The sequence below is a fragment of the Arachis duranensis genome, chromosome 3 (assembly GCF_000817695.3).
Source record: "Arachis duranensis cultivar V14167 chromosome 3, aradu.V14167.gnm2.J7QH, whole genome shotgun sequence".
Lineage (NCBI taxonomy): Eukaryota > Viridiplantae > Streptophyta > Magnoliopsida > Fabales > Fabaceae > Arachis > Arachis duranensis.
The window spans coordinates 58,085,393-58,097,157 of record NC_029774.3 but is presented as its reverse complement, the minus strand read 5'-3'; the positions used below and the strand labels follow the sequence as shown (position 1 = coordinate 58,097,157).

At 36.6% G+C, this 11,765-nt stretch overlaps 1 protein-coding gene across 1 annotated transcript; it reads right to left on the bottom strand.

The window, feature by feature from the left end:
* Positions 1–2,951: 2,951 nt before the first annotated feature.
* On the bottom strand, positions 2,952–4,246 carry LOC107479516 (protein FAR1-RELATED SEQUENCE 1-like). Its single transcript, XM_016099644.1, has 2 exons — positions 3,324–4,246; positions 2,952–3,084 (listed from the first exon to the last, which is right to left on the bottom strand). The coding sequence occupies exons 1-2, from the start codon at positions 4,244–4,246 to the stop codon at positions 2,952–2,954; spliced, it is 1,056 nt and encodes a 351-aa protein (XP_015955130.1).
* Between the last annotated feature and the right edge of the window lie 7,519 nt (positions 4,247–11,765).

The following is an 11,765-nucleotide window of genomic DNA, read 5'->3' as shown; positions in this document are numbered from 1 at the left end:
TGATTAGGAGGAGACTTGAGTGATTAAACCCTAAAACACCGAGCGTTGAGAGTGTAGACACACCTAGTGAGGGTTCGATCACTCAACTCTATGTTTTCATACTTCTTATCATGCATTCTTGCAAGTTGCTTCATTTTGATGACTTAAATCAATTCTCTAGATTTTAATTGCATTGAGCTACTTCTTTGCTTAGCCTTATATGTCTATACTCTTACTTGAAAATTTGATTGTTTGTTTTCACCAAATCAACAGGAACTATAGATAGATAGATATATATACATAGTATATAGCATAGTTGCATGTATATAAGTAGTTGCATTGAATAAGTTGTTTGCCTTTTACCCTTCTCCTTTGATTGTGATTAGCATGAGGACATGCTATTGTTTAAGGGTGGAGAAATTGATGAATCTATATTTGACGATATATTTTGGTTTAATTTGAGTAGATTTCATCACATAAACCCACATTTAATCATCCAAATAGCATGCTTTTATATTTTCTCCCTAAATTTTGCTTAGTTATGAAAACATGCTCTTTTGTGCTTATTTTGACTAATTTTACTCCAGATATCTTCCATTCGATACCTTGATGTTATTTGTGAGTGATTTCAGATGAATAAGGTAGGAATGGCTTGGTGGAAATGGAAGAGGAGCATGCAATTGGGAGAAAGCAGGAAGAAAACAAAGGAAAAGAGCACAGCCATGCGTTGTACGCACAAAAAGGGAATCAGCATGCTTGCGTGCGCACAACCGTTTGTGCGTATGCACAGGTACCAGCATGTGCCTCCATCAAAAAATCACGTGGCTCGCGATTATGGGGGGTTTCTAGGCCCATTGCTGATTTGAGAGGCAATATTAAGGGCATGTCAACACAAATGAGAGGAGCCAACTTAGAATAGGAAAAATACATAGTAGGAGTAGGAGTAGTGTAGATTTGGAAATTCTCTCTTAGGGTTTTAGTTAGGGTTTATAGCATTTTGTAATTCAAGTTTTGCTTTTGGATTTTTGCTATCTCATTGTAAGTGTTTCTTTAATTTCTCTTTTAATTACTACATTTGTTCTACACTTTCTCATATTTTCATTTCTCTTGCCAATTTATATAGTCTTGCAAATTTGGATTTCTAGTTGTTGAATTTGATGTTTGGTGCTTATTTTATGTTTGTTTGAGTTTCCTTTATTGATTTTGATCATTTATGGTTCAGAGTTTTCATTAATTTCCCAATTTTACCATGTTTTATGATTATGCCCTCTATGTATTTGATGAAATGCCAATTTTGATTATGGGGTAATTTCCACCCTTTGACTTGGGAAAAATGAGTTTATGGATTACTAGAGCCATAATGTCCAATATTTAGTGATAATTATTGGGTTGTTAGTTGTTATTGTTTCCACTAACGCTAGATTTTTACCAATTAATTTGGTAAGTTAACTAGGATTTGTGGATTAATAACAATTATGCTTACTTAACCTATCCTTCGATGTTAAGGGTTGACTTAGTGAGATTAATCCATCATAATTATCATAGTTGTGATTATGGCAAGGAAGGGAATATCCATAACTCATCCCAAGTCAAGGTTTCATTTATGTTTTGAACCATTTTTCCATCACTTTATAGCATTACTTGTCCATATTACATACATAATTCTTTCATTCCTTTATTAGTTTATTAGTTGCAATTTTGTTTTGTTTTTTCATTTCTTAATTGTTTGCTTTCATCATTGAAAACCCCTTGCTTTCTCACAACCAAAATTGTATGCACTTGTTGGCACTAGTTCCTAGGGAGAACGACCCAGGAGTCTAAATACTCTCGGTTAATTTGAATTGAATTGTGACAATATCTTGGATAAAAATTTTGATTAGGATCAATGGTTGGGTTTGGACTATACTTGCAATGTCAATCCTATTTTTAGTGTGAAAATCCAAACCTATGCTTTTGGTCCTCTATCATCTATTATATCCAATTCTAGAAACTGCATAACACATAACTACTCCCGCTTGTGCAAAAGTTGTATTCCAAAACGTTATCGATATCCGCTCATAGATACAAATTTCTTTTGCCACTTAAGTAGCTTAGGCAAATTATTTTATCCTATACTGGGCATTACTGACATGAATATTTAAACTTATTTAGGTGTGGAACAGGTGACTTAAATATGTAAGGTCTTCTTTGTGTTGACTCTCCATGGTATAAAGCTAGAGTGCCCCTTGCTTTTAAATGATTCAAATGTGGAGTATGGCATCTACAGTTATTTCTTTTAACACCATTTCTCAGTCCAACTGAGACAACTACATATGCAATTAATCACTACAACAATTCCCTCCAAAAGCGAACTTGCCTTTCTGAAAAACACCTGTGATAGTTAAAAATAGATAATGGTTGTAGATAAAAGTATTGCAGATAAAAGTAGATAATCGTAGTGTCACTGGAGCTGCAAACACAAGCCCTTCACAATCAAACTAGTAAAACTATCAGAGGTAGCACTCATAAAATAGAAATTTTTTTTGTAGGTTAAGCCAAAAATTCAACAAATTCCCTATCAAACAATACCAAATGCCTTTCCAAGTGAAGCAGTGAACTTGACCATTTTAACCTAAACATGAACAATAAAACAACAAGACCATGTTAATTTAAAAGTCTAGAGTAAGTTATCCAGGAACTCAAACAAATCAATTGTGAACCTTTACCCTGGGAACGACTAAGCAATTCATGAAGCATCACAATCTTTAAATAACCATGAGATATTCTATTTAAACCCTTGGAACGATTCATGAAGCATCACAATCGTTGCATAACCATGAGAAATTTTATTTGAACTAAAGGTATCCTAGTAGGTCTTCAATAACATTAACGTCAAACATGAATCTCCCAAACAACAAAAAAATGCATCAAAACTCAACTGGTAAAATTTACAAATAAATTAATTAAAACTCAAAATCCACGTGACGACATCTTCAGCCGAAAGGACCACAAGACAATGGAACATACTTCATGTCCAACAAACCAACATTGATTTTGCAAATACTATGTATCCCGGCCCCTTTTCCAGCCACGGTTCTGGGTTCTCCTCGACCTAGAAACTGATTCCTGCAACAAAACCAACATGTTCTTTAACAGGGAAACATATGGCAATTTAAGAAGCAGCATGAACAAACTAAAAGTAAATGCACATTGTAGTCAATTTTAAGTTATAATTTGATTATGCAATCTAAACTTGATAATTATGGAGCACAATATCGATGTCATTTATAAAGAAGAATCAAACTTCGTCTGCATTGTCTTCATCTACCAAACAGTTGCGGCGGTCATGATCGAACCTAAAGCACCTTCTGCAACGTCTCCCATTCTTTGCATTAGTGTTGCCTCGAGGAGCACCTTTTGACCTTATGATATGAGGATTTCCAAAGTCAATGTCATTTCCAACAAGATGTGCATGTCCACCCTTGTCGCCTATGTAGCACATGGACTCTAACTCGTTTGACATCTTCGCAACTATATTCACCACTTTTTCGTAGGTTTCTGAACCCTGTGCTGCCAAGAAGCACATCTTCAAACAAGCAGCCCACAATACACCGTACCTAATACGAAATGCCCGGTCCAGATCTGACTGGACCTCTATTGTGCTAATTATATCAGATTTGGCATCTTTACACCACCTCTTAAGAACCAATCGATTGGGCAACTCTTCTATGTCCAGCTCTTTTAGAATGCAGAATATGTGACCACAAAGAATTCCTACACTATTCAACAACTTGCATGAACACTCGAACTTGTCAGAACTCTTATCATATAGCACCACATAGACACGATGTGGCTTTCTAAACTTCCTCAGCATAAACTTCTCAATGCTACCAAACCTATCCTTGTACAGTACAATCATCCCACCAACACTCTCGATTTGTTCCTTTACCTCGAAGAATATTTTTCTTGTGTACAACTTACTAGCCAACCGCTCAAGAGACTCCAATCCGGTCATCAGCACAGGATCAGTATACAATGACTTGTAATCCACAATGAACTCGTTGTTGCGGTAATCTTTAACAACACGATCCAGGTTCTCTACCAGCTCAAGCAGGCAATTTTCAGATTTTATAAATTTCTTTAATGATGAGTCGATGCCCTCACATTTGGATGTTGTTCGCAAGCCTGCACAAAATTTGTCGCACAAGTAAGCATGCATCCACTGCTCCTTTTTCTCGTATGTGCTTGCAATCCAATCATTATCCTCCAACCCAAAGCTATGGACCATTTATGCCCAGTAATCTTCAAAGTCCTTAACATCAAAACGAACGTACACAGCTGTCTTGAACACAGCACAGAAATCACTATCTTTTATTTTTTGAAGTGCATTCCGAGCAAGGTGCCAGCTACAGAGTCGATGGGTCGCGTTAGGGAACTTACATCGAATCGCCTCCTTCATACACTCGTCACCATCTGTAACAACAACTTTTGGCTCCTTACTCTCCATAACCTCCAAAAAATAGCCCAACAACCATTTATATGATGGAATCTTTTCATCCTCTAGCAAACCAAATCCAAACATAATAGTCTGCCTATGGTGGTTAGTACCAGAAAAAATAACCAGAGGCATGTTGTATAGATTCTTCTTGTAAGTGGAATCAAATGCCAACACATCTCCGAAGCACTTATAATTATATTGCATGTGGCAATCTGACCAAAAAAGATTACCTAGATGCTTCTCAACGCAGTACGAATATTTTACAATTGCTAACGGATCCATCTCAATCTTACCCTTTAGATAACTAATTGTTGCCGCAGCGTCCCATTCAACAAAGTGGAATTGCCAAACATCATCCATATATTATACAAATCCTTCCTGATAAAGTTAACATTCCGATATCCACCACACAAGTGAGCAAAGAACCCCATGATTTGAGTTGTCTGAAATCCAGCCTCTTGCATGCTGTGTATGTGAGCTTTATTTCCATCAGTCAGCTTCCGATGCGGCGCCATTACGTTGGTGAAATCTAGTGGGGCCAAATCATGACTATAATCCACAATAAACGTTTTCATCCTCCACTTTCTAGAACTCATGTCCAAGTATACAACATACTTGGCATAACAATAGGTTTTAGTCTCTGCTTTATGAGCCCTCTTCCTATTGACCCTCTCATAGTGCTTCTTCTCATGCAAACCTTGTCGATTGCAATAAAAGAACTTCCGCACGATATTCCCTTCCTCATTTTTCACAGAATCACCCTTTCGTACAGCGAATCCAGTCGCTTTCATAAAAGCCACAGATGCTTTGTACGCCTCTTCCACACTATTATACTCGGCTAATTCCAATGCGGCGGCAATTAAAACCGTTAATCCCAATTCTTTGTCACCATATGGATTGTCAGCCACAACGTGTATTCTTGTTGGTACCGGCATGGAACCCTCATCACCAGCCACTGAACCATCTTCTCTATCCCCCGCTACCGATTGCCCTTCCTCTGTCTGTAGAGACTGTGCAACACTTCCTTCATCGTCATCTGTTGAGTCCATGCTCCATCCATCAGTCCATTGGACGGAGAAATCAACTTCCTTCTCCATGGCTTTCCATCTCAAATTGGCAGCACTGTGAAAAGAAATTCTCATTCTAAAAAAGGCTAACTATTAATACCAAAGACCAGGGACAAGATATCTGATTAGCAGAACGACTAATAGGACAGATCAAAAGCGGAATTAAATTAATTACTAAAATTAAATTAATTACTATCAACAAGACAAAAACAACATGCAGGATATTGGCTACGAAAGAACATCATAACATGGTACGATGAATTAAATTAATAACTAGCAACAACACAAAAGTACTATACACCATCATGGCTAACAAGGAAGATGATAAATTTGTCCATTAAATTAAACTAATTGATTTAAATTAACCATAACAGCTAAGAATAAAGATGAACTCATTTGCTACAATAAACTAATTAAAATCCACAACACAAAAAAAGAATGCAGGTCACAAAGTTAGTGTAAACGTTCTCCACACAGAGGAATTCTTCTTAGGATTTAATTGGGCATTTAAGTTGGCAACATGCCGATTCATCGTCAATCATACAGGAGACGAATGTGATGCAAAGAAAAAAACAAATCAAAGGTTACACTTACCTCAGATCGAAGGCGGCTTCGACGTCGATAGCCACCCACACAACGGCGAACGTCACGGACCTGGAATGAGGCTGAGTGCCTGCATATACTGTGTATTGTAACGACCCAATTTTTAATATGTCTAGATTATACCAGAAACTAAGTGCTACCAATTTGTCTTCCTAATTGTTATCTATTACTTATTATATGAGCCTGATTCGTTGTTAAAACCGTAGTTAATTTGCGAGGTATTTTTTTGAAAACATTTCAATTAATAGACGGAATCATTCATAATCATTCCACAACTAATAACAGATAAAACAGTTATCAATAACTACACATAAATACATCACAAGCAGTTAATAACATTCAGTGATCCAGCCTTTATTTAGGTAAAGACTTTTAGGTAGAACACCCCTAGATATAACTAGATAATAACTATATACATATATATACATATAACATCCCAGGCCCTGACTTATTCAAGAAGTCCCTAAACTAGCGCCCAGGTTAGCCTAGACCCTATACTCACCTAGTCCTTCTAAAATACTAAAGTGAGGGAAAGTACGCTCTAAGTCTTCAAAGCTCAAGTCAGGTGGAACGTCATCAAAAGGTAGAACATCATCTGCTACTCCTCTACATGATCAGACATTGCTATAGGACATCTCTCTGGTACCTCATCAAGTAGCCACACAACAGGAGTCTTGTACACAGGATTTAGGTTAAAGTTCACGTACAAATGGGGTGCAGACATTGGCTGGTCTCACAGTATATACATATAAGCAAAGAACGAGATTTCACCCTAGACTTAGAAGACTATCTAGAGCGGAATCCTCTTTGCAGAACCATCATCAACAAACTACGGAAAGGTACTCTTACTTTCATCTAAATGGGGAAGGGAGAGAGAAGGTGTAAGAACTGGGGAGTTCTTAGTAGGGTCGGGGCTATTAGTAAAGTTCATTAATCCATGTTGTTTAGTAGATAAATAGTAGAATATCGAAAAGCAATAAACAGAAGAAACAAATAAGTAGAGAAAATAGAGAAAACAGAAAGCAAAAAACAAACAAAAGAATACAAGAAAATAAAACACAAACATAGTGAATAGAATACAAACAAAGAAAGCATGCATCATAACAGAGGAAATGCCCAACCAAGTATGATACATGTCTAGCCCTAGTGCAGGTAATGAGCTCATTTGTCGGTTTCTACCCGCTCCCGACGTAACCCGAAGCAGTTGAAACGGGTATGGTTTTCCAGTCAGCATAGGTACAGTTCTCACTAACCGACGTATGCGTCATATCCTCTGTAAGCATACTCTGCCATACAGGTAGCGACATTCCAACCGTGTAAGAAATCACATCCTCTGTAAGCAATCCTTGCGTTACAGGTGCGGCATTCTAGCCGTGTATGAATTAATATCCTCTGCAAGTGATCCCAGGTTATCAGTTGTAGATATAGCTCTTAATAGTTGTGTAGCACTGGAAAACGTTCTGTGGTCGTACTACTATTTATCTGGCTGCCTCAATGCAGCAGATGAGCATACAAATAATTTTGGAGTTGACTCAATGCAACAAATGAATAAACAAACATCTCTTGGGTTGCCTCAAGTAACAAATAACTTTTCAATAAGTCCTCTGCTCTTAGTCCTTTTTCTCCGCTCTGATTTTTCTGTTTAACATGTGTATTTAAAGCATATGTAAATTTCGGTATGAATAGTTAGCCTGTCCCAAGTATAGGTTCATTAAGTCTATACTAAAATAGTTTAACTTTTCATAATGTACCTAACCCTAGTCGCAACTCAAGGACTAACTATGTTGCCCTAGTTCGTTCACTAATCTCTGTCTGTTTTTCTGTCATTAAAACTTTACAGACTTTTTCTTTGATTTTTATCTTTCTTTAACTTTTTATCTTTCTTTTATCTTTGCCTCACTAACGTGTTGTTACCACTCCCTAAGTGTTTTATGAAGGTAATTATGAGATTCTGCGCTTAAAGTTGTCTTTCTAAAGCTTTTACAGAAAACTGCCTTTTTCGCATTATTTTATTATTTTTATTAAAATATTATTTTTAATTAAATATTATTATTTAATATTTTATTAGTATTTATTATTTTATCATTAAATTTTTCTAAAATTACCCTACTTTAACTTTTAACCTTTAAAATTTATTTTTTACCACCCGTAACTTTTAATATTTCTACTTTAACCACACTAACTTTTAGAAATTACAAAATAACCCCCCAAACACCAAAATATTTACTTCCTTGCCCTTTTATGGATCAAAAAGGTGTTCTTCATTGTTCTTCACCACAATCAAAGTGTTCTTCGTGTTCTTCGTATATTCTTCAGATTCTTTCTCTGTTTTCACCCATTTTTCAGTCTTTTCAACAACCGATTTTTACCGAAATTCATAATAAATTCCCAGCCACTAAAACCCCATCTTTTCTACATGGTTTTAACACAAATTGAACCCCAATTTAAAGGTTAGGGTTCAAAATTCCAGCAGCCATAAGAACATGCATTCATAGCTTGAATATCATCAAATTTCATCAAATTTTCACCAAAATTTCAACAAGAATCACTCATATAAACCATTAATTTCAAGCACAGCCAAACCATATCATAATCACACAACTCAAACACAATCAATCAAGATTAATTTTGTCAAACCCTACCTAGTTTTGCTGCTCCTAATTCGGTTATGTCCTTAGGTAGTCCTTAAGCACTTTTTCCTCCTAAATCACATCAAGAACAACTTTAAATCTAAAAACTCTCAACTAACCAAATCTCACTCAGCATGTTTGGAAGGGATTTATCACCTTAGATTTTCTGTAAATTAACGTTTATTGGCCCTCAAGTCAAGTTAAGTATGATTCCTAAGGAAGAACATCAAGAAAACACATGTTTTGCATGGTTTTCCTTGAAAACTGAGTTGAAAAGGGAGGGAGACAAACATATCCCCTTATTTTCAACCTTGATATGTTATATGGTTATGTCGAGGAAGAAGAGAGGATCATTTTGGTGAAATCAGAATTTTGATTTGAGTTTTAGTTCAGAAGAAATCAAGCTTTGAAGATTAAGTGTTCATGAAAGTTTCTCTCTTTTCTCTCTTGTTATTTTCGGCCAAAATGAAGAAATGAGACAGCCTTGGAGGTTTTGGGGGTGTAAGATGAGTTGTGATTGGTTGGCTTGGAGGTGGGTTAAAATAATATTAAAATATCTCAATTGTATAACTACTAAAACTAGATATATCGGAACACTTGTAAAAACATCTCTAAAAATTATTTTCTGAGCTACTAGCATAAATGATACTAGCAATATATTTATTATGAGAATAAAACATGTATAATGAGGCTTTATCATTGCTAAAGTCTTCAAAGAGTGCCGGTGTTAAGCTGCACTAGTAAACTGTGAACCCAGTTAAACCGATTTCCTATTTTTAACTAAAACAGACCAGGTAACCCTATAATATCATTCAAGAAGCTTCTATTACTCATATAATGATGGTATTATACTTTTATCTCTTTTCTCTCATAAATCGAGTCTGGTTCGTCAAATTAAGACTATCTATGAAAAACAGAATCAAAACTCCTAACCGATACGGTTCAAAACTAGGTTCTTCGCAATTGCGTTGTCAGGCTTATCTCCACTAAGGTCCTGAGTTAAAGATAATATAATGACAATAAGGATTGATATGCTTGATGATATAGTAGTGGTTTTCCCCTTACTGATCTTCTGGAGAAATCAGTACTTTCAGAAAAGATCTCGTATACTCGAAAAACGGGGTTGTTACATTCTACCCTCCTAAAAGAAAATTTTGCCCACAAAATTTCAGCCACGTGCAAGAATCCATCTTCAAAAGATCTTTTTCCTTCAACCCATCCTAACGAAAAGATCGATCTGTTCCTTACAGCACCCAAAATATCACATAGTCATAGGCTCAAAGCCATGGAAATAACAACTATGAAGATAACTGTGGCTCACATCGATTCGTCATTCGGAACTCGATTAAACCATGCCTATTCACAAACATTGAGGTCTTATCCGCACCAAACAATCAACATTAAGGTGATAAATCTTAATATCTCAAGTTAAGCATGAACATTCCCAGAATGAGCGCTCATAGACATACATGCCAAATGTATCTTGAAGATACCCTAACGGCATGAGACACACAAGCAGAGTATGCAGTAAAGCATAGTCAGTCCACTCCCCAGGCTCTACCGGGAATGAACTGCTCTGATACCAAATTGTAACGACCCAATTTTTAATATGTCTAGATCATACCAGAAATTGAGCGCTACCAATTTGTCTTCCTAATTATTATCTATTTTTTATTATATGAGCCTGATTCGTTGTTAAAACCATAGTTAATTTGTGAGGTATTTTTTTTAAACGTTTGGATTAATAGACGGAATCATTCATACTCATTCCACAACTGATAACAGATAAAACAGATATAAACAACCACACATAAATACATCACAAGCAGTTAATAACATTCAGTGATCCAGCCTTTATTTAGGTATAGACTTTTAGGTAGAACACCCCTAGATATAACTAGATAATAACTATATACATATATATACATACAACATCACAGGCCCTGACCTATTCAAGAAGTCCCTAAGCTGGCGCCCAGGCTAGCCTAGACCCTATACTCACCTAGTCCCTCTAAAATACTAAAGCGAGGGAAAGTACGTTCTAAGTCTTCAAAACTCAAGTCAGGTGGAACGTCATCAAAAGGTAGAACATCATCTGCTACTCCTCTACATGATCAGACATTGCTATAGGACATCTCTCTGGTACCTCATCAAGTAGCCACACAACAGGAGTCTTGTACACAGGATTTAGGTTAAAGTTCACGTACAAATGGGGTGCAGACATTGGCTGGTCTCACAGTATATACATATAAGCAAAGAACGAGATTTCACCCTAGACTTAGAAGACTATCTAGAGCGGAATCCTCTTTGCAGAACCATCATCAACAAACTACGGTAAGGTACTCTTACTTCCATCCGAAGGGGGAAGGGAGAGAGAAGGTGTAAGAACTGGGGAGTTCTTAGTAGGGCCGGGGTTATTAGTTAAGCTCATTAATCCGTGTTATTTAGTAGATAAATAGCAGAATATCAAAAAGCAGTAAACAAAAAAAATAGATAAATAGAGAAAATAGAGAAAACAGAAAGCAAAACACAAACAAAAGAATACAAGAAAACAAAACACAAACATAGTGAATAGAATACAAACAAAGAAAGCATACATACAAACAACAATCATAATAGAGGAAATGCGCAACCAAGTATGATGTATGTCTAGCCCTAGTGCAGGTAATGAGCTCATTTGTCGGTTTCTACCCGCTCCCGACGTAACCCGAAGCAGTTGAAACGGGTATGGTTTTCCAGTCAGCATAGGTACAGTTCTCACTAACCGACGTATGCGTCATATCCTCTGTAAGCATACTCTGCCATACAGGTAGCGACATTCCAACCGTGTAAGAAATCACATCCTCTGTAAGCAATCCTTGCGTTACAGGTGCGGCATTCTAGCCGTGTATGAATTAATATCCTCTGCAAGTGATCCCAGGTTATCAGTTGCATGTATAGCTCTTAATAGCTGTGTGGTACTAGAAAACGTTCGGTGGTCGTACCACTATCTATCTGACTGCCTTCACG